Source organism: Rhinolophus sinicus, chromosome 12 (genome assembly GCF_057876585.1).
Source record: "Rhinolophus sinicus isolate RSI-liver-muscle chromosome 12, RSI-T2T, whole genome shotgun sequence".
NCBI lineage: Eukaryota > Metazoa > Chordata > Mammalia > Chiroptera > Rhinolophidae > Rhinolophus > Rhinolophus sinicus.
The window spans coordinates 23,513,661-23,537,753 of record NC_142512.1 but is presented as its reverse complement, the minus strand read 5'-3'; the positions used below and the strand labels follow the sequence as shown (position 1 = coordinate 23,537,753).

The 24,093-nt window shown below is 38.7% G+C and overlaps 1 protein-coding gene across 1 annotated transcript in view; it reads left to right on the top strand.

Moving 5' to 3' along the window:
• The window catches only part of MYO1D (myosin ID), a 285,824-nt gene that overhangs the window by 134,694 nt on the left and 127,037 nt on the right, over positions 1 to 24,093 (top strand). The window contains exon 17 of the mRNA XM_019732584.3: positions 21,565 to 21,788. Coding sequence (XP_019588143.1) covers positions 21,565 to 21,788 — 224 coding nt within the window. The remainder of the gene's footprint in view (positions 1 to 21,564; positions 21,789 to 24,093) is intronic.

Genomic DNA, 24,093 nt, shown 5'->3' with positions numbered 1-24,093 from the left:
TTCACTTGAAAACACATTTACAGGGAGGATAGATCTTAATCAGTATTTCATAAACCATTTGTACAGGCCGAGTACATTAGAGATGGATCATTGATGTCATAGTGGGTTGTCACTGAGGTTAGTGGGTAAAACAAACTTCCTGTGACAAATATAGGGCACACAGTTTTCTACAAACATATTCAAACAAATGTCATTTCCCCTAATAAACAGAATAATTCTAGTCCTTGGAATTACGAAAACAGCCCTTTCAATGTTACAGGAAAGTTCTTTGCCCTCCTTAGAAAACAGCCATATAGATAATTAGGAAGCAAATAGACACGGCAGCAGTGTCACATATGATGACAGTCAAATTTAGATTTCACTTGAATTTTATAACAAGTATATAAATATTTACTAACCTTTCCCTTATTTATCTAACAAGATGTAAAGAGCTAGCTTAGGACTTGTCTTCTCAAAGCACCTGGGTCAACAAGCTGCTGTTCTGTCATGATTCCTCATTAATAACTGCTGGTCAAGCTCTGTCGGCCTCCAATTTGATTCTACTTTTTTCTTTTTTGTCATGGCGCGTAATACTCTGTTTCCACACTGTACTGTACAAAGTCTTCTGTAGCTTGATTTTTTCCAATCGGCATGTTCTTAAATTTTCTCAGCATTTTTAAAATGTCCTTAAGGGTAGCTCTAGTCTATTTACTTTTACTTCTTTATGCTCTTCCATTGTTAAGAAAAGTAATTATTTATTTTCCTAATAATAGTTACTTAGTTTTTCATTATTTTGTCATTCCATGTAATGCTACAATGAACATTTTCATACATGTTTCCTTGTCTACAAGTAAAAATAAGTCTCTATGGGGCAGCTATTCTCAAATTTTGAGGACTCCCCAAGAGCTCACCTTTGAAAAGGCTAGAAAATTCAAGAATATATAAGCACACATTCCATTAGAGTAATGTCATCACTTGTGATATAGCCTCAGGAAAACTCCACTGTAGACTCGTGAGAGGATGAGAATTACAAAGGCAAATAACTTGCTGGTATTGTTATGAAGTTAGTTTCCTTGAGGATCCCCTGAAAGGGTCTCAGCAATGCTCAGGGTTCCCCAGGCCACACCTTGAGAACTGCTACTCTAGGGAATATTCCGTAGATTGCGAGTGCTAGGTTGTAGAGTCGACACATTTTTAAGTTTACTGAAATTGCTCAGTTGCTTTCCAAAATAATTACACCACAACTTACACTTATCTTGAAATATATGAGAGTTTTTATTGTTCCACATCCTTATGAACCATTTGAATTGTCAGAATTCTAAATTTTGACCGATCTTATATGGCGCCTAAGTAAGTCGTTCTCTTCCTTGCGAGCTCAGCTCTGCATTGGGGTGTTTGTTACATTTCTCGGGCAGCAGGGCTATCAGGTTATCTGTTAGGCCACATTCCTATCACATTCAGTGGAAGTCCCATTGAAAGATTTAAGAGCGAGAAGCGATGTGGTCAGTTTTCAATTTTTAAATAGCTCTGTGTCAAAGGGAGATTAGAAGTCAACAAGATTTGGAGGCAAGATGGTCAATTAAGAGGCTCTCGCTGTAATCTTGGGAAAGCTCATGGAGGTTTAAATCAAAGCCGTGGTAGTTGAGATGGGAAGAAACTTGAGAAATATTTAGGAGGTAAAAGTAGCAGATCATGATAGATGTTTAGGTGGGAAACTGATGAGAAGCAGGAATTCTTGATTCCTTGGTTTCCACCCTCGGTTCCTGACTAGCTGGTGTCACTAACTGAGATAGAGATAGAGGGTATAGAACCCAAGAGGGTACATGCTTGGAGGAAATTAACAGTTTGGGACATGATGTGTTCAAGGTGCCCATGAGCAATTCAGGTCAAGATGGCGAGCAAGCAGTTGGATATATAAGTCAGGGAAGCAAAGGGAGTAGCAAATTTCAAGTAAGAAGGAATGAACACCAGTAGTAAACTTAGAAACATCCAACAGAATGAGAGCTGCAAAGTGCCCGCTTCATCTGGCAGTTAGGACATCGCTGGTTTATTAATAACCAGCATGGTAAAGCTGATCAAGATGAAAGCAGAGTACAGGACAAGAAAAACAAACCAGGTACCAGAATCTTCCAGAGAGAAAGTGTACTGAATACTTACTGGTAAATCATGGTAATGAAAATTGGTATGGGAAAGGATGTATGTTCTTAGTGAGGAAACCAAAGTGTTTATCATCTACAAGGCATTTAGTAAACGATTATTGAACACTGAAGCCTTGCCCCTACAATAGCAGTGCTATTATAGTAACATAATAACATTACTATGTACAAGTCACTGATTTTTGGTGAAGAAATTTTCTGTTGATTTATAATATAAGCAGATTTATAAATCTGTTGATATATAATATACAATATAATATAACTGATGCCATTTAGCATTTACATATTGACAAATGCAAAGCCCTTTTACAACTATTAAAATGCCTCAGCAAAAATTTAACATTGGAACAACAGAGCATTCTTTCTTCTCTCTCGTTCTCCTTCCTCCCCCTCTCCCTCTCCCTCCTCCCTTTCTTTCCTCCTACCCAACTGATGAATAAAAATGATAAAAGTATATTTGGAAAATAATGTTGACATGTCAAAAATAATTTGTTTCCTATTTATCCCCTCTCAGATACTGTCAATAAAAAACTACTGCCACCCCTTCCCCAGCTCACGCCCCTGTAAGTTGGAAGCAGATGATCTGCTCTCCTGAAAGAGCAGCAAATCCGTTGCCCGGGTGATATCTCATTACTAAGGCAACCAATTTGGTGCATCAGTGTGAATCCCAATTTTAAAATGTAATTATGCCAAAATATGTACATGCGCTTGAGATGTGCTTAAAAGAAATCTGTTCCCCTTTGGAAGGAAAACATTTCCTATGTTAGATGAAAGAAAGGGGGAAATCGTACTTTTATTTTTTGCTAGCTTAAATACATTTTTCAACTGAGCTCCCCCACCATGTTTAGTAAAAGAGCCTGCGTTGGTTTCTCCCTCACCACTTTTCTTTTTTTTTTTTTGAACTTGAGATGTTCCCGTTCCAAGACATTTCTCTCTTGAGACCTGTCACTCATAACCCAGCAGCTGTTGTCTCCATGGCAACACTTTCTGGCCCCTATAGGTGGTGGTAGGGGAAAAAACACAAGGAAAAAAATCCATGGCTACATTTTCATTGCACTTTTCTTTTTTAATTACTGGAAGCTCAAGAGATTACTCTTTGTAAGGAATTAATTAGTGAAGGGGAAGTGATTCCACGAATACATGTTTGCATTAAATTAGAAACTTCTGAACAATCCAGGGAGGATTGCTATCCCAGACTCACATGAAAGAGCTTACAGACAGGTGGACAACCGAAAGCTTGTCTGGAGGAAGACGGCATTGCACAGGTAGCTGAAGGTGTGCACAGCCAAGTCAGACAAAATACCATTGAATCACTGCTGAGCAATTCATTTGTCTTCCTCCTCAATAAAAAATTAGTGTTCAAAAATAAAAAGAGCATATTTGGGTGCAGGGAGTATTTAATTACCAACCTTATTAAATAATTAAATCCCTGTAACTCATTAAGTTTCCCATTTGCTGTAGCTGCCAGGTAGCTTGGGGCTCAGATTTGTACTCAAATCTGGGAACTACTCTTTTTTTTTTTCTTTTTTAGTTTCAGGTGTACAAAACAATGTAATAGTTAGACATTTACACCCCTCACACAGTGATAACCCCCTTCCGCCAATTACAATACTACCCCTCTGACATCATATATAGCTGTTGTAATTCCATTGACTCAATTCCCTATGCTGTGCTCCACATCCTGTAACTACATATATATTAAATTATAGTTGACATTCAGTAGATATGAAAGACAATTTGGGGATTATAATCAATAATGTTGTAAAGATTTGGTAGGGTATCCGATGGACACTTGTCTTATTAGGGAGACCACTTCATCATGGATGGTGTAGATGCCTGACCACTCCAGGAACTATTCTTGTTTGGAATTTCAAGTGTCACTGTCTCCCTTCCCACCTACAGCCCTGCTCCCATTGCCTAGTTGTTTTGTTCCTACTTGGGTGGTTCCAATGTCCGTGTATCTTTTATGTAACTTCCCTCCAATCTTTTTGGAAATAATTGGGTAACAAATATTAAAGACAACGATGAAAGTATTTTATTGTAATGGCGATTCACTACAGTGACAACACTGATATTTTAATGTAAAATATCACCAAAAAAAGGTAATTTTTAAAACTTACTTGTTTAAAAGGCTTTTCTAAAATATGTGATTTTGCCACATATTTCATTAAGCCAAGATACTTTTATGAATGACAGACTACATCGTGTTTACCAAATTAGCTACATAATACAATATACATGGTTTAAGTATGAGGGCTACAGTGTTGGGGTTTGTTTTATTCTTTTTCTTACTGTAGCAAATGTATATAACTACTACCAAGAAATCTCAGCATATCAGGAAATTGCTCATATTCGTTGCATGGCACATTTAAATACATTCTGCTTGAACTGTCAAGTTTCGCTAGCCAAAAAAAAAATAAAGTTTATGAAATATTTAACATGTTCTGGGAAATGTATCATTCTTTATTGTATATATAGAGAGAGCATTCAGTTTCTCTTAATTGGGAGACATATAGTAGCTGTACTGTTTTTATTTCAACAAGTACAGAATATAAATACCTTTAATATACAAAAGGCCCTTCCAAAGAAATGAAATAAATACCTCACTAGGGAAGTGAGCAAAAATATGAACTAAAAAATGGCCAGCACCCGTATTTTCACCCATCAACTACTCAGGGTCTTGGGGTTGTTTTTTTTAAATCATAAACAGCGTTGCTGAGGATATGTGTACTACTGGCCTAAGAGAAAATGGTGAGAACTTTCAGGAGAGCTGTTTAACAGTCTGTTTCCAAAAAATTTAAAAATTGGGTTTGCCTCCAATGTAGCAATTATACTTCTAGAAATTTATACTGAGGAAATTCTTAACAATTTATTTTAAAATGTAGTTCTTTTCAACATGTCTCATGAAAGTGGAAAATAATGGAGAAGATATTAAGAAATCAGTTATATAAATTATGGTACACCCATACAACAGAAAACTAAGCAGCCCTTAACAATGGCAATGTAAAAAATATTGAATAACATAAAAAGTGTTCATGATAAATGTTAAGTGAAAATACCGGGGGTGCCCAAAAAAATGTATACACGTGACTTATATTTATCTTTTGTTATCGGTATATATTGAGTATTACAATTTTAATACAATTTATCCTTTCTTAAAATGTGTATATATATTTTTTGGTGCCCTCAGTATGTTAGAAAACAGGATGTTTGGTACAATTCCTTTTAAACCGCACACAATATATGTACTGAGGAGGAACCAATGAGTCATACTCTGGGGGGACTTTCTTCATAACTAAAGAAAATGTAGGACTATTTTTGTTTAGTGGTTTTGTCAGGAAGTCTTAATGTTGCCAAACATGGCTGTCTATTCAAATTTAACACTACAAGGAGAGAGTGTATTTTTAAGAAAATTTAATTTCAAAATAAGGTATTTACTAGTCAGCTGTCCTGAGGTGATTTTATTGTGTTTGTATGGATACAAATACTCAAAGAAACCAGACACTCAGAGAAAATATGTTGGTGCCTAATAACCTTGGGCTACTAAAAATACAATCAAAGCATTTATAATTTAAGGGCAGTTTTACAAAGTACTTCATGTACAAACTTCTTGTGCCTTAAATGGATGATAAACAGGAACAACACGAAGCCGTAATATTATTTCCATCTAACATTTTTAGGGAACGGTTTTTATTATGAAGTAATATGTGTTCATTATGAAATATAAATAACGAAAAAAAATAGCATCACCCATCACCTCCCCACCAAAAGGTAGCTGCTATTAACATTTCGGAATGTATCCTTCCAGTCTTTGTCCAACTCTCTTACACACACACACACACACACACACACACACCTACCTTGAAAACTGAAGTCGTACTGTATGCACTGTAAAGGGGTGTCCAGTGCGGAAACCAGCAGAACCTGGTGACGATTGTGGTTCTCTGCCCCAAACCACTTTTTTGTCACCTCCCAGGTTCCCTCCTTGACCCTCCTCTGCATCTCACTGTCGTACTTTTCATGATGTTCATCTGTTCAGAAACTCTTCAGTCACCTACAAAATTAAGACCAGACTCTTCCAGAGTCTGGCTCCAACCAACCGCGCTGTCCATTATAGCCCTGTGCTGTGTCATCGTGCTTGTTACCACACGCCCAAACCACCTCTACCTGTGTGTGCCCTACCCTTAGCGGTCTTCCGATTAGAGTCCACCTCCTCACGAAAGCCCCCCGGGACACCCCATTCTAAATAGAGTCAACTTTACTTCCTTCACCAGAACCCATTTGTCCGTTGCATGTGGCTCTCTGAGACAGTAACTTCACTGGGAGGCAGGAGCCAGCAGCTATTCGTTTTCTGTTTGTGTAAGGTTTGTGTAAATGAAGGTGCTCACTTCATTTATTCCCAAAATGGTAGGGTTGGCTATGAGATATATTAGGAATAATTAGTTACTAATACTAAGTGGTTGGAGATAATTAGTATTTTATAAGTGGGAGCTAATTTCCAGGTTGTTTCTATAAAATGTATCCTTTCTTGAGTGGGCAAGAAAGGCCCATGTCATGGATTGTACAACTCCGGGGGGGCGTGGCACATGTGAGCGGCTGTCCTTCATACGGCATACTGTGGGAGAGGCAGGGCAGAGAACCTCACAGCTAGATGATTTATCAGAAGTTTTCAGCTCAAAATTCCTGTTGACTCTTGTAATTTCTGTAGCCTTTCCATCATCTATTAATTTCACACATTTGTCTTATCTCCTCAATTGTTGAGATTATAAATTGTTGAGGAGGTAGTGCCCTTATCACTGTTCGTATCCCACCCAGGGCCGCCAGCAAAATGCCCTGTACACAGTGGTACTAGGTCGCATTTTGTCCATAGTATAATTATCACGACTCAATACTAGGTGCTTTGGGATTTGTCAAGTTTCATAGTAGTTATGTTATATATGAAAGCGAAGATATTTAATACTCAAGAACTATTTATGGGCACTTAAATGAGGTATCTTCATGATACCAAGCAAATGGAGTAATTAGGAGGCACAAGAGTTATTCCCAACTGAGAAGGAGATGGTTTTCTATAGTTCTTTCTGATGGTTAAGTCAAGGAGCTATGTCTGTTGTGACCTTAGTCTGGTCCAATAAATACATTCCTGAATGTGATGATCCTAGAAAACTTGTTCCATGATTTCTGTTTAGGGGATAAACCTCTACAGACGTGGAAACTCTGAGACTCTTTTGGGCTACCTAGCTCCTTATCCCATAATATAGTGAGCTCAGTAGATTCCATGAAGGTATGAAAAAGAAGCAAGGGTTTTCTGCCCTTTGCAGGGGGAAAAAAAAGAGTATCTGTTGGATTGTATCTCAAGAAGAGATGTGAACTGGAGCGTACCCATCAGCTGCTGAGTTCAAGCCAAAGCTATGTAAATTGTAGTATCTTATGTTGTCTTTGCCCTATGAGTGTGAATAGCTAGTTCATCTAAGTAATTTAACCAAGAGTTGGTTTCTTATACATTAATTGGAATCTGATTTTTGTTAATTTGAGAACCAGTATGTAAGATTGGTATATTTGAATTTGATAGAATTTCCCGGTCTAGTTTTTTTCTTCTTTCTTCTCATTCCAGTAATGGAGGAGTTATATTATTTTCACAGGCCCAGTGAAAGAAGGAATAATACATAGTAGAATTATGGGCTCTTTTTCAGTCTGGTCGATGTCGAGAGTGAATAGGATGTACTATGTCCCATTTTCTTTAGTCACTTGATAAGATGCAGTAACACTTAGGTGTTGACTTTTGTCAAAAAAAAGGAAAATAAGGCAAAAGGGCAAATTTTTTTCATGAAAAATTCTATAAGTAGAATGAACAGAAAAGTAGGAACTTAATTTAGGATATCCACATTTTTAGAGCATAACAGAACCAACTTATTTAAGATGAAGATTTTATGTTTTTAGTGAAATTCTTTTAATGTAAAAGGAACAGTCACTAAAAACCAGAATTTTTTATGCATCCTGTTACTCATTGGCAAATTGGCAACATTTAAAAAAATTTTTTTCAAGTACAGTTGACAGTCCATATTATATTAGTTTCAGGTGTAGAGCATAGTGGTGAGACATTTATATAACTTATGAAGTGATCCCCCGATAAGTCTAATACCCACCTCTCACTATTTTTTCAAATTGATGCTTATTCGTGCAAGACTGCTCTAAAACTCTACATCAACATTGATTTTGAAATTACATTAAGACTTGAGAGCTGTTTGACAGCTACCATGTATTTCTTCTTGAATGTTTCATAATTTGCTTGGTTCATTATCATAGTTGTAACAGGATGAGCTGTCTATTTAAGTGAGCTCTTAAACCCTAAGATTACTGAGCCCTTCTTGGATGTGAAACAGTCCGAGGGACCTTTTTTAACACATAAGTAAAAGTCTTCTTTTAAACTTAAAGATACCTAGTTTATTTAAGCCAATAAATATTCATTCATTCAACAAATGCATTTATTGGTAGGCACTCTTTGGAAACACAGTGATGACTATCATAGAAATAGTTGTTTATCCTTATGGGGCATACATTCTAGTCGAGTGAAACAAAAACTAAGTCAACGATACAAATTGTGTAACAGTTATGAAGGAGAGGAAGGAGTGATTGGGGCTGTCATTGAGAGGACAAGTGAAATGTATTTTAGGTAGGCTGGTCAGGGAAGACCTCTCTGATGGTAAGCCAAGACCTAAAGAATGAAAAGGGTCTGACCCTAGGAAAATTCCAGGGGGAGAAGATTCGCAGAGGGAAATACATAAGCAGAGAGGCTGCAACAAGAAAGGGCTTGGACATTTGGAAGGCGTTTTAAGCAACATGACAACAGTGTCGGTGCTTCTGTCACTCTTTGTCACCAGTGCACGTCCAGGTCTTCAAGGTTCAGTGCAGCAGGGTTTGTGTCTGCAAGTTTTTAACTGGAATTTGGGTTTGGGTTTTCTAGAAGGACACTGGAGGGCAGCTAGCTATGGGAGAGTTCCATAAAGTATTGATCATAAACCATTTGAGATGAATGGGGGGAAAAGGGGGGGTAGATTTTGATGATTTTAAAATATTTCCAAGTTTCACATACAGAGAGAACTGTGTAGGCACTATAACGCAGTGTTGACTGGAAAAGCAGTCTGACGTTTTCTCTAAATTTAAGCTATGCTCGCTCTGACTTGGCATGAAACTGCTGATTTATTATGACTGGTATATTAAAGCCTGTAGTTATACTCTTTTCACTATAGCATATGCCTTTTGCAATCAGGTAATTGTGTGTGTGTGTGTGTGTGTGTGTGTGTGTGTGTGTCTTTTACCCTTACTTGCAAGTGGCTTTTTATACCACTTTTTTAGAGGATACATCCTCATAAAGACTTCCAGTATTAACTCTTTATAATGCCTGCCCAGGTAGGAGCTAGCTCACTTAGATTCGGTCCACTCATGTGAGTTTGAGCCAAATAGAACATTTCTCCTGTCATATTCATGGGTTGTATCTGATAACTCATTTGTATTTCAAAAAATCCAGAGCTTTAGTGGGCGTGTCACACATCTTTAAATATGGGTAATCTACTGGAATGAACACAATCTCCTGCCATTGGTGAAGTGATTGTAAAATTAAGGCTCTCTCCTACCTGTGATTGAGTGACTGAGTCCCCCTTGCCCCCTACAGAGATTACTTACATTTTAACAAAACAAGTTCATTTTACGGGCATGTATTTGATTTTACAGAAGGCCTTGCTAAGCAACAGCGAAAGAATTCATAAAGGATTGATAGGTGTCCCTGAATAAATATTTAAAACTTCTGTACCTAAGAAAAATACAATTGTATTGCAATGTATTCAGTTGCAGAAGAAAGAAAGAGAGAAAAGAGGAGAGGAGGGGAGGGGAGGGGAAGAAGGAAAGAAGGAAGGAAGGGAGGGAGGGAGGGAGAAAAACGCAACTTAAACTGGCATAGAATGTGACTGGGAATTATTTCATGCAGCTGGAAGCCTATTAGTCCTTCTCTTGGATCATCTTCCTCCCAAGTGTGGCTCCCCCTTGTGGTTGCATGCTGGCTGCTAACAATTTCAGAAGCCACGTTTCCCCTTTTTTCAAAGAGTCACTTCTAGAAATCCTTTGACATTATCTCAGAATAATGAGAACATTTTATTTCTCAGAAACATCTAGCAAAACTCTTCTCATGTTTTATAGACATGAACCAATAACCATGGCCAGGAGATGGCAAAAGGCAAAATGCTAAGAAATCTTTGTAAATGTAATAAAAGGTTAATTTTGTATATGAAAAAACCTTACAAATCATTATGTAAAAATATGAACATGCGATGAATAAAAAAGGAATGAAGAGAGAATTCAGAAAAGAAAAAACTCAAATAGCTAGTGAATTTTTAAAAGTTGGATAACATTGATAAAGCAATTTAATCATAGCAACAATATATTACCCTATCAATTTCGTTCCTTCTTTTTAACTATTCACTTGGTAGAGTTTGGAAATGGGTCCTTTAATATGTGGTAGTTGAAAACATAAATGGTTCTCAACAGCAATTCTGTCTCTAGAACTTTGCCATAAATCATGTGTGCATTTGTATACAGTGATACTACTAAACTATTTATAATTGCAACAAAATAGAAAATACTAAAAATATCTCACAGTAGGCAGTTGGTTAACTGAATTATATGCACGTATTCTGAGTACTGTGAGGCCATTCAGAATCACATTATAAGAAAGATATTTGATCTCATGGGAAATGTGCCTGATGTAGTGAATAAAAAGCATTGCTGAGCTCTTTATGATTATTATATGATCTCAGGTTTGTATGAGATATGTATGTAACCATAAAAGAAAAATGAATACACTTGACTACATAAATTTTTTAAAACAACTTCTGTATGGCTCTACACTATAAAAAATATTGAACAATCACTGGCATACTGGAGAAAAATATTTAAAACAATGACAAAAGGACGATTTTCTTAACTTATAATGAGCTCATACAAATCAATTTTAAAAAGGCACAAAATTAAGAAAAGGTTTAAAAAAATAAATGCATAATTTACAAAAAAGAATTACAAATGACATAACTTCTATCAAGGTAGTTGAAACTTGAATAATATTCCTATTGACATCCATTTCAAATCTATTCTTACTTGATTGGTATATAACTAGAAATCCTCAATTTTCAAAGATTGTTATAAAACATTTCTTGGGGAAGAAATAGATTAGGTAGTAGGATTTTTTCAGATTTATAAGTACAAGGTTATGCTTCTAATAGGATTTTAAATAGTAAAGGTAGTTATAGCTATGTGTGCAAATACGAAATCTACACATCACTGAGCAAACCTAACATTTTATTGTATCCAGATTTTTCTCTAGACAGTAACATTTCTTTCTGTTCCACCATGTTATTCTAGCATGAGCTACTTACTACTCTGATCACATGTATCATCTATTACTATGATAAACCATGCATCCAAACAATACAGGTGTATTCTTTTCTTTTTTTGTAATTGACTTATGACCAGTAATGTTATTTAATCATATTATGTTCAACTTGGGCTGTGTAAACTTGAACTGTCGAAAAAGTATCTGTCCTTAAGAATAACTGTACCTTTCTTATCCTGCCATTCGCCCATCACTTACAATCTAAGACAGGAAAGTGAAAAGAGGGAGCATATTTCATGTTCACCCTAAATAATCCAGGGGAACTTTTTCAGATTATTTCCTTTCCCCAAGATTCTGAAATCCCCCAGCAGGGAGCATCTTTACCCAGTATCAGCATCATAGCACAGGTAACTGATGGATGTTGAGATGCAGGGAGATGTTGAGGAACACTGGTTTTAAACAAAACCCTGCTGGTCCCACCTTCCCTCGCCTACAGCCAGGGCCAGGCTACCAGCAAGATCTGCGCCCATCAATTGCACTCCTCTGTACAGTCAGGGTTCATAGGTCTGAAAAATGATTGTTTCCCAAAGGCAAGCATTTGCCAGCAAAAACTACAGTAGTGTGTGACTTAACGAAGATTATGTCCATTGTATTCCCTGCCTCTTTTATGGTAAATTATTAGTAAGATTACATTGCATGTAGTCAGCACTATACAGATAATATGTCGAGAATAACTACTTTTTAAATACCTATTTTTAAATATGTCAAGTGTCTAGTACAAAGCCTGGCACATAACAGTGAAACAATGTTTTCTCTCCCTTCCCTTAGGGCTAATAACAGTAATCAGATGAAAAATCAAAGATAGCACTTGTCTGTTCCATGTGCACTTTTTGGATCAGGAAGAACCTTTGAAATGACAGGTTTAAATGTTTGTTCATTCTCAGTAGCTGTTATGATAGAATTTGTCAGAGCACACCAGTGCGTGCTCTAACGAATCACCTAGTATACATCCTTGCTTTACAGGGGAAGAACTTGAAGCCTGCCAAGTTTGACTGCCTGATTGCCCCAGTCGTCCGTGGGGAATGCTGGCCTCTGCTCCTGGGCAGGTCTCATTCCACTCCACCCGCACACAGCGCGGCCCGGGGAGCTGTCCCTCTGGGCAGGCTGGACTCCCTTGAAACAGCCTAACTCTGTGGCAGAGGAATTCGAGCATTGTTACATGGAGTTTTACCTGGTTGTGGCATTTAACCGGGTTTTATTTTGTAAGGGATTAGTTGTAGTTGTTTCCCAGTTATCGGACATTTTGGGTTTTCTTAGGACACCGTAGATGTCCCGTTTTCCTCCGTAGTCCCTACAGAAACCTCACGTACCGTAGGAATTTGGGAAATCCTTGTAGAATGAACAAACGCTCAAAATAATGCTTACGCCAAAAATTGGCATATTTTCGGATGACATATCTTGACCCCCACTCACACAAAATGAATGAGTAATCTGTGTACAAAGGATTCTACAGTCAAATGTGGTTTTTAAAATTCTGTTGAACAAAGTTAAAATTGGTTTATTTACATAGAATTTATCAGAACTTTTCGTATGCTAATATACATCAGGAGTCTCCAAAAAGGAACTGCAGTATACAGCTTTCCCAAACTTACTAAAATGAAACCCCTTTTTCAGGGTGCATTGCAAAGGCCCTATCTCCCAGAATTCACTTTGGAACGCCATAGAAATGAACGTTAGGCTGTACCCGTGGCTCATCCTTTCAAATATCAGTTATTATCTGAGTTTTTGAGTGGTCTAAGAAACCATTCAAAATTGAGATCATTTGCAATCATCCGAAGCAAAGGTGTACTGGGTTATTTTTTTAAAGGGTTTCTGCATGTTTTAGATGCTAGACATAAAGTAAGGAAAGTCAGCACATTTGTCACACAAGGAAAAAGCCCAACTGTCCCCTGACCAGGTGGTGAGCCACCTTGGCATTAAATGGAGAGGGGTCTGGGGGTTGAGAGAAGGTGGTAGGCGTTTTCAGACAAAGCCGAAACTTCCCCAGATGCCTCATTGGATCTGCTCAGATGCCCAAATACTTGACTAGAACGCTGTAGTTCTACATCAAAAAGCAGTTTTGAGAAAGCCTTGACTTCAGAGATTTTGAAGATGAATTATCAGTTTTCTTCCTCCTTTATTAAGAAAGCAAACCAAACCAGAAAAAAGCTACCACTTTAGTACAGCTCCACAGAGTGTTTACTTCTGAAGAAGTTTGAATCCTGAAAGGCCCATTAGATTGACTTAACCTGTTGGCTGGAGTAACTTTATTTTCATTTGTCTTCAAAACAATTGCAATTTAGGTTTTGATAGAGTTCATGTTGAGCTGGGGGCTTCTGACAGTGATTGACCAAGAGGTTCAATTGCTTCTTGAAGTTATAATTTTACAAGGGGGTTGTCAAATCATGGCATCTTCGTAAAGAAATCATTAATAGGCAACAATTATATGCACAAAAGAAATGTTAGGCTAATGGATCTGGACAAGGCCATAGATAAAATGTTTGAGTCCTAAATGAAGGTTCACAAGTCAACTAACTTGACAGGTTAGTCTACCAGACCAAGGTAAAGTTGCTCAGGAGTGGTCATTGCTAAATTACACTCCGCCAGGCATACACCACCCCACACACACGTAGTTAAATTCACCAGGACAGCTTATAATGAACAAGCTCACATGTGCTATTTTTTTTTTTCTGTCTCTGTCTTTATTTTAATGGTTTCACATTTGTTCACTGACTAAAGATTTGGTTACTTCATTACTTCTTAATTTTCCCCTAGGTCATCTCAAAATGCTATTAATTTATCTGTAAAACTAAGGAGTTTTGTATCAAGAATTATGCTAAGAACCTACAAAATATATCCGCTGGGTCTTGTTTTCTTCTTGGTACATATTTAAACAGCTATTTAAAAAAAAAAATCACCAGCATTTTAAAAATACCACCTCAGCTCTTGATTCGTTTTGTCCCTCATGGTTGATATTTGAGTTGAAGAGGCATAATTCAGGAAGATTTTTCTGTCTTTGAATCTTTCTTTAAAATAACTCCTAGAATGGGCCAAGCCTTCATCAATGAATCATGAAGTATCCCAACTAGGATGCAGCTGTCATATTCTAACTTGATGGAGAACGTGGACACCAAAGATAGATTTTGCGTATTTTACAATTTGCTCAGAGTTCAACCTGGTACCTAAATTCTCTTCTACCACAACTCTTAACAACCATAAACTGTGAGAATTCGGCCAGAACAACTATACGGGGAACTTAAGGTTAGAAATAAAAGAAAGATGCATCTCCCAAAAGTTGTCTCTAGGTATAGAGGTCCTGAGAAGCTAAAATTTTGACAGATTCTCGTTGTGGAAACCAAGAGAATATCCAATTCAGAGCACAGGCAGAAAGAGCCCAACATCTAGAAAGACTAGAAAAGAAAAAGGCGGGCGGGGCAAGGCATGGAGAACTCGGGGGAAAAGGAAAGCTGGCCTGTGTATATTTTGGAGACTAAACTGAAGATATGCAATTGATCTACTTATTAACAGAGTATATATAACCCAGAATCCTACATCTTTTGCAAAGTATATCTTGTACTTTAATGACTGCCAGATGTTGCTTTGACATGCTTGACCACTGAGGAAGTATGCACCAGAGGAAAACATGGTAGAATTAAGATGGCATTATAAAACCTCTGGTTAAGCATGACAGATTGTGTTTCTATCCACGCCCTCTCAAAATCTCTAAATGAGCAGTAAGGGATAAAAATTGGAGAAACCCACAAGGACAAATAGAACCATAGTGGAAACAATAGCAGACAAGAGGCATCAACATAATTTTGGAAGTAAGTGAATGTGTGGTTGCTCCCCCAAGGAGGGGGAGAAAGCTGAACTCTAAGTGCCTGTGGAGAAGAAGGCAGACACGCAAGCCAGTTCACCAAACCATAGAGCTCTAGAAAGATGCAGGAGTGGGAGGGACCAGGTCCCTCTAGGCAGAGGCGAGGAGTGGAGCTGAAGGAACAGATTGGTTGAAAAAGCTCTATGAAGACCAATTAGACACCCAGGTCTCCTCCCAAGCCTCACAAAGCCAGGTGTTTCTGATGAAAGACAAGTTTACGCTGGAGAAATTGAAACAGACAAGATCTAGGCTTGGACACACCAGGCACAGTGGAAGAGAGGGGCCAGGAACCCTACTGAAACAAAGGAAATGAAGTAAGCATCTAAACACTAAAGATTCTTCCCATCCCCTTTCACTCAGAATTCTAGCAGCAAAGAGAAACAGTTTAAGATATGGTCGTTCAAGGGCCCCCCACAGATGGTTGGTCCCCATCTAATCACCCTATAGCAAAGTTTACCATGCACATCGCACCGACACAGAGCTTCCAAGTGGCATTTCACTCTCCAGTGAATGGACGGCCAAGCATCCCCAGGCATTTGAGGAAGGCTTCTCACACAAAAGGCCGGGGCCAAGACAGACAGAAGAGGGAATTTGGAGGTGACAGACACGATGCAGTGAACGGCGTCTACAGTAACCCTGATTCATATACTCAGAGAGGAAAGATGACATGGTACTTTTGCAAAACATGTTTTTAAAAGGAACACATGGAGAACAAGAATGAGCTCTTGAAACTGGAAAATGTAACAGCCAAAGTGCAAGATTCCATATTGGACTGGGAAGATGGAGTTGAAAACGTTCATTTATTCCGTAAATACTGTTGAGTGACCGCTATGTCCTTGGCATTGTTCTAGGCCGTGGAGATTCACCAGTGAGCAAAAGAGGCGAAGAACCCTGGCCTAACATTGCAGTGGGGGGAGAGTATAAACAATACAATAATATGTAAATTACATGACAGGTTGGAAGGTGTTAAGTGCTGGAGGCAAGAGCAAACATAGGACAGGGTAAGGAGACTGGAGAGTACCAGGAGGGGAGAGACAAGTTGGAGTAGTAAGTAGGGCTGATCTCATTGGGAAGGTGACAACCGAGCAAAGACTCAGAGAGCGTGAGGCCATGTGATGTCTGGGGGAAGATCATTCCAGAAAGACAATTAGCGCAAGGTCCTGAGAAAAGAGGGCGCCGGGCTTCCGGGCCTGTGCAGGGTACAGCAGGGGGCCCAGTGTGGCTGGACTGAAGGGAGAGACTGGCGAGGTGGGGTCGGGAGGTAACAGGACCAGATCGTGTGGGCCTCGAGGCCACACAAGGGACCTCTGAGAGAAATGGAACGCTGTGGCAGTTTTAAGCGGAGAAGTGATGTGATCCGAATTTGGACTTAAAAGGATCACTCCGGCTGCTGTGTTGAGAATGAACTGTAGGGGGTAAAAGTATTGAAGAGAGGAATTGGATCTAAAATCGAATAGCAAGGAGAGGTGCAGTGTTGCTCTAATGTTCAATCTTTATACCTCAGTTATTCCCTCTGAGTCGGCCTGTTTGCCTCTGTCCTCTTTTCTACCTAAGAAATGGCTTGCTGCCCTCTCCTTTGTCAGTCTGCCCTCTGCCTCACCTCTTCTGCTTAACTTCCCCTCCCAGGTCTGTTACATCGCTTTCAGGTTTCAGCTTCCACTCTCTTGCATCGTATCCTAAAGCATATAATGTCTGGTTGGTTCCACTTTTAGTGTTAATATTGTTTTAATGAGGGCCCCCTTGGGCTCCCTTGTTGTTGTTTTTCTGCTGAACCTCTCGGCATATGCAAATATTTGCTAATTGAATATAACATTTAGTTTTCTGCTTTTTGACGCTCCATCATCAGGCAGAATCCTCTACAGAGGTAAGCTCTGTATGGCACTTGAAAAACCCAACAGTTTAAGCTGCTTTAAACAAAGAGGGAAATGGAAAAATCTGTTTTTATACCTTAAATTCCAACCTGCAGATCCTGATGGGAAAATCAACAACAACCCTCCCACACACACAGATATACAAACTTCTATGGGAGCATATCTGTTTAAATCAAATATGCTTAGATTATAAGGAAAAATACATGAATCATGTTTTGCAGAGAATCATTTTCCTCTGTAGTTTTTCAATGCTACTTTTTCTCTGATGTTAAAAAATAAAGTCTAAGGGACTTTTGATAAAGTTGATGTAACAGCACACACTTCCTTGCCCCCAAATTTGCTGAAATTAACAACAAAACAAAAAAAGTAAAAATAACAAAGAACATGCCATCAGTCCTGAAACCAAGAAAAGATCTCAACTTCATACCATAAACTGGGAAGTGTTGTCCAGAAAAAGAAAAACTGGACCAAATTGAAAGAAGGTGCTAAAAAAATCAATATGCTCTTCAAAGAGAGAACTGCAATGTGGAAAAGTACAAGGAGGGAATTCTGAGAAGTCTCACTGCTTTTGAAGGTTCTGGCATTAAGTATAAAGGTATGCCAGAGGGGAGGCTTGGAATAACCCACACCTCCATTGGGGACCCTTTCTTCCCTCAGCAAGACGTCCCTCAGGCAAGAGTCCAGAAGGTCTGCCATCTTTCCTGCCTCTGATATATCAATATGTGAGTGAGGAATTGGGGAAGGATCTGCTAGGAATAATTATTACAGTTGAACCAAGGAACAGCTCCTTAGAACATGGGGGAAAAAAAGAATATTTGTCCCCAACCAAGCCCAAAGCCTGCGATACGCCCCAGACAGTGAAGCAAACTTCTGATGCATTTATTTCATTTGTATTAAGGAAGGAACTCAGTGGCCCCTACCCAAAGGCCCAGCTTTCTCTCCCCTCCTCTTGGGCAGTTGAAAGACTGGCTAAGTGATATAACTCATGGGCATTCAGTCCATAGTACCAGTGCAAGAATAATACCCAAACACTATTTAGGGTAAATGGCATGCTGAGAAGGAATGCTCACATTCATTAAAGAGTTTCCAGGTCATACTGACATGTGACTAAGTCGAAAAACCTGCACGTACCGAAAAAAAAAAGTATCACAGCCTACTAAACACAAAGATTTCAAATAGTTATAACCACCAATGCATATTGAGTTCCAACTACCCACAGGCACTATTTTAAGTTTTTCGTGTATATTAACTCCTTTAATCCTCAGAACAGCACTACAAAATAAGCACCATTATCATCCCCATTTTATAGATAAGAAAGCTAAGGCATGTGGAGTTAAGAAGCTTGCCCAAGTTTACTCAGCTGGTAAAAGCGGGGCCAGGATTTGAACACACGCAGCTGAGTCCAGAGCCTGTTCTCAGCCGCTCTGCTCTTTTGCATTGGTTGTGACTATTTGAAATCTTTGTCTTCACTGCTACTTTCTTTTTTTGTACGTGCAGATTTTTTCCCTTAGTCACATGTCAGTGTGACCTGGAAACGCTTTAATGAAATGAGCCAGTCCTTCTCAGCGTGCCATTTACCCCAAGACACTGACATTTTAGGCAACTGCTTTGTACTCTCAAGGAAATTAAAGAGAATGGAAATTTACCGGCTATGCACCATTTCTTGGAATCTACTGGAGGGAGGAAAACCGAGAAAAAGAAAGACATAAGTCCAGGAATCAGAGATCCAACGCGGAAGAGTAGTTTTAAAAGTCCCAGCATAGGAACTGTGCCGTGGGCCTAAAAAGCATAAGGACACGGAATATCAAAGAAAAAAATTCAGTTGATGTGCTTGACAGTTGAAAAATTATTGCTAATCATTCGATGGGTCTGTTAGAGCATTTGGCAAAAATTAGCAGTAGGTATATTGAAAATAAAGCAGACTTTTAAAATGAGATAGTTATTAACTATAAGTAAAAACAAATTTGCATGACCAAGTAATGGAAGGGTAGTCGTATACGCCTCAGCACAGTGATAAACCAAAATTATATGTAATAAGTAATATAGTATATATGCATATGTTATATAAGTTAGTAGTGCAATATATAATAAAGTTCGTGTAACATGTAACAATGTAAACACTATCAACTTTAAAATTTTAAATGTAATTATTATTGGGCTGATAAAGGAAAGGTAAAAGTAATGGTGAAAGAGCTACATCACCAACTTCTGTAATTTGGATGCTGCCTAACAGGATCAACCAAGAAAGAGCAGTATATGTATATTATTTGCAAATACCAAAAGAAGCAGTTGAGATAGTTTGCATGGAATGAGACTATGAGGTGGGGGAGGTGGAGATTAGTTGGTTGGGGGAAGGGGCTGCCATCTTTCCTACAGCATTTTTTACTATTTGATTTTTCAACTATACAAAACCCAAATAAACCAAGAACACAGATGAAATTGTAAAGGCTGTGAAATAAAAACCTATGCCTTAAAAAGCACTTACTTATAAAATGTTTTTTTTCCCAAATTACTGGAGAATCTAACCAAAAACGTGTTAATAAAAAGCTCTGTAAAACACAATGAAAATTAAAGATTGGTTTCCTATATAAACGTGGCTCCAGGGAGTCTTAATTTCCTTCCTTAAAAAAAAAAAAAAAAAAAAAGGCAATAAACAGTATGAAACTTTAAAAATGTGTTTTCTTTAAGAAATTGAATCACAGACTTCCACCCTGTAATTGTATTCTTTTGGTTTTTCAAGATACTAAAGAAGGGACCTTTATTTTAGCACTTGGGTGGAGGCGGGACAAAGCCATCTGTATGATTCGGCTACAAGGAAGAGAGCCATTTTGACTAAAAAGGGTTTCTGTACTGATGCCACATGCAGTGATGACTTAGTTTTCATTGCCTCGTTGTCTTTAAATATTCTGTTTATATGTGAACTCTAGGTCCCCATCACAAATTGCTCCTATGTTATGTTTCCATCCTGTATCATGGTTTTTTCTGACCTCTTAGTTCCTCTTTGGGGTCCTCTGATGACCTCCTCACATGTAGTGTGCAAACAAATCTATCTGTATTGTGCAGCAGACTGAAAAAGGAGAACACTAAAAACGTGGTGCCAGTTTAGGAGTCTTCATGAAGGCCTAAGACAACTGAATAAAAGAGGCCTTGCATGAGTTGTTCTGAGAGAAACTGGTGGGCACAGGTGGGGATTTAAGAAGAAATAAAAGAAACCTGAGGGAATCTGGAGAAGTCATATGGTGGGCTTTGAACTAGAGATTGCAAATCTGGGTCTTGAGAGGCCAGAGCTGGGAGGAAGTCATAGCATCAATCTAAGAATTGGAACGGTCGTTTAAGGAGCAGCAGTGAATATCAACTGGAGCATGATGGCAGTGTGGACAAGGAAGGAGTCTGTTGAGGAAAGCAATTAGAGTAGTTTGGGGTGTTAGAGACTATAGTAGCAGAAAGGAGAAGAAAAGGATTTATACTGGAAATACAGTAAAAGAAAGAGTTAGGTTAGTGGTGGAGAGTATATATAGGGGAAGAGCCAATGATGAATTGAAGATTACATCAAATTTCTTTTACTTGAGAGATTGAGAAGTATGGGAACCTGGACAAATAATCCTGAAAAAATATATAAATACCTCTGACTTCCCCTTGCTTGGATAAAGCTGACACTGAGACATTTATGTATTATCTAACTGAATTCTGAGCACAGAAAAAAATTTAACAAAAATTCATATGGTATTAGTCATTTGTTTTACCCTTTCCGCAGGAATACATCTAAATTCTTGTGAATTTACATAGCACCTGGGAGAGGGGCTGCACAAGCTGTGTATAAATTAGTTTGTAAATCCAATGTGATATTACACTAGTGGCCAATGTATATAATCTGTGTAAAACTAGGTTTCATTAAGAGAACTATAGATGTTGATGGCTTTTGGTTCTGACTCATCTTGTTTCCTTAACATTCTCAAAATATTAACCCACAGATACTTGTATTTTGGCTTTCTCTTTTCCTGACCGTAAAGTTAAAACAGGACTCTGCTTCAAACTCAGCACACATTCCAGTGTAGAGAATGAACGCTAGACAACTAAAACAATGACCGATCTGACTCCTGGCGCCATCTGTTGGTGGCAGGCAGAATTGACATGGTTTGGCTCTGGCTGATACATGCCACGTTCCCCCGCTGAGTTTCTAAGTAGAGAAGCGTCTATGACTTCAAAGTTATCTACTACTCAGACAGTTAGCAACGTTTTTCTTTTCTTTCCTCTATTGTGAAGGTGTGGCGGGGCACCCTGGCCCGCATGCGGTACAAGAGGACCAAGGCAGCTCTGACAATTATCAGATACTACCGGCGTTACAAAGTGAAGTCATACATCCATGAGGTGGCCAGACGCTTCCATGGTATCAAGACCATGAGAGACTACGGGAAGCACGTGAAGTGGCCAACCCCTCCTAGAGTTCTTCACCGTTTTGAGGAGGCCCTACAAGCAATTTTTAACAGGTAAGAACCTGTTGGTATGTGCTGCATCCGTTTATGGCCACACACTTAATATACGATATAAAGTCCCAAATCTGAGACCATGAGTTTCTATTTGCTGTTATAACATTTCCTTTTACCTCATGTCTCCAGTTTTATAGATTTGGCTTTCCAAGGGCATCTGTTTCCCTCTCCAAATAATGGAACTGTCCATTTATTTTTCCTGCCACAACCCCTGGATCAAGCCATAGTATATTTAAGATAAGCTATTGGCATGCAGACTCTACTTTCTTTTAGTAGCAAAAAATAACTATTTATTAAAATCACCACACATAACTCAAATTAGAAAGTCTGTTCCTCCTGTCAGAGCAGTGGTTGTCTATCCTGCTTCACCTTATATTCACGAGTTTATAATGCCGACCGCTGCCCAAGTCACACCTCCAGAATGTCCTGTTTAATGGAGCTGCGCAGTGGGGCCCAAGCAGAGATTTTTTTTAAAGTTTCCTTGGTGATTTTAAAGCGCAAGGGAGAAAACAACTGTTTTAGAGGAAGCTATTTTGTTAAATAAATGTAAGACATACATACATACGTACAATTAACCCTCATGTAAAATCTGATCCCTTTACAGCTGATGTCCATTTTTTTCTAAACTGCCCTGAATCTGAGTTTATAGTTATTCATAGCTCCTTTCTCCTCATTATTTGTTGCCAGTGAGCACCAGATATACCAGGGGTGCCAAAAAAATGTATACACATGATTTATATTCCTCTTTTGTTGGTAGTATATATATTGAGTATTACAATTTGAATACAGTTTTTTCCTTTTTTAAAATGTGTGTACACTTTTTGGCACCCTCTGTATTTAGCTGTGTCTTAGATGCAGCTACCTCATCACGTAAACTCAGCTAATGATCCTCAGATGTGGTCGTTTGGCATCATGGTATTCCACTAGGACACTATGAAATCACGAAGATACTGAATGTAAATCGGTGGCAGATATCAAAAGAGAGCCTGGGTTCATATTCTAGCTCTGCCCCTGCTGTGCAGCCTTGGGCAAATTAGTTAACCGCTCTGTGTTCCAGTTTCCTTATCTGTAAAAGGACCATAATCATAGTACCTGCTCATAGGGTTATTGAAAGGATATGAGTAAATATATATAAAGCATTTCAGATAGTGCCTGGCACATAATGAGCCCTTTAGAAATGTTTGCTCATACTATGAGTGCGTGTACATCGAGTCACATATCCTTTGGGGTTTTTTTTTGGCTCAATTTTTTACACCAGCAGGATTCTATGTATGGTTATATGACTTGACTGAAAATTAAATCTTGAAGAATCTGTGTAGTATTTTTAAGGGCTGCAAAGAATTAATTGATTTTGATTATCAATATGTTGCACTGTAGCCTGCAGGCTTCTTTTTTAGATTTTGAGGTTTTAGGCATGGCCTAGAATTGATTAATTTTTGTAAATTTAGTTTATTCATTCAGCAAATATTTACTCAACACCCACTGTGTCACAGGCACTGACCTAGGTTCTAGGGATATGGTGACAAGCAAGAAAGATGCAAAAGACAGTCCCAGCCATCTAAGGGCTTATATAATCAATGAGCATTTTAAAATTAATATGTCTGCTGTGTTGACCATACACACACACACACACACACGGTCTCTCTCACACACACACGGTCTCTCTCTCTCTCTCTCTCAATCAATCTTTCCAGTTGTGTTCATGGAAAGTCCAAATGCAAGTTTTTTCTGCAAAGGGCCACACAGTAAATATTTCAGGCTTTGTGGGCTACATGTGGTCTTTGTCACATATTTTACTTGGTTTTGTTTTTGTTAAACACGTAAAAACTATTGTGAGATCGAGAACAGTACAAAACCAGGCCATAGGCCAGACTCGGCACAGGCTGTAGTTGACCCACCCCTGATCTCGTCCCTATACCCTATTTAATTTATTCTTGAATTTTTCGATCTGGATTACTGAGAGGTGTGTTACAGGATTCTTCCGTGATTGTGGGGCTTGGGGTTTTTTCTCAGCTCTCCGTGTGTGTCTGATCATGTTTAAGCTGACTCCTGGCCCTCATTCTCGTTCTTTTTCTCTCGGGGAGGGCTAGGAGCCCTGTTTGTGCCTGGCTTTTCCCCCTTTTCATGGTGTTGCGACCGGTGATATTTATGGCTGCAGTGGTCGTTGTCAGCTCCACACACTTATCTATGGCGGCTTGCTCGAGAGGATGAGCAGCGTGGGTGACTCTCTCCGTGGTTGTGTAGGTCAGGTCCTGGGCTCCCCAGAATGCCTTTGAAGTCAGTCAGGTACAGACCTTGTCCTGGG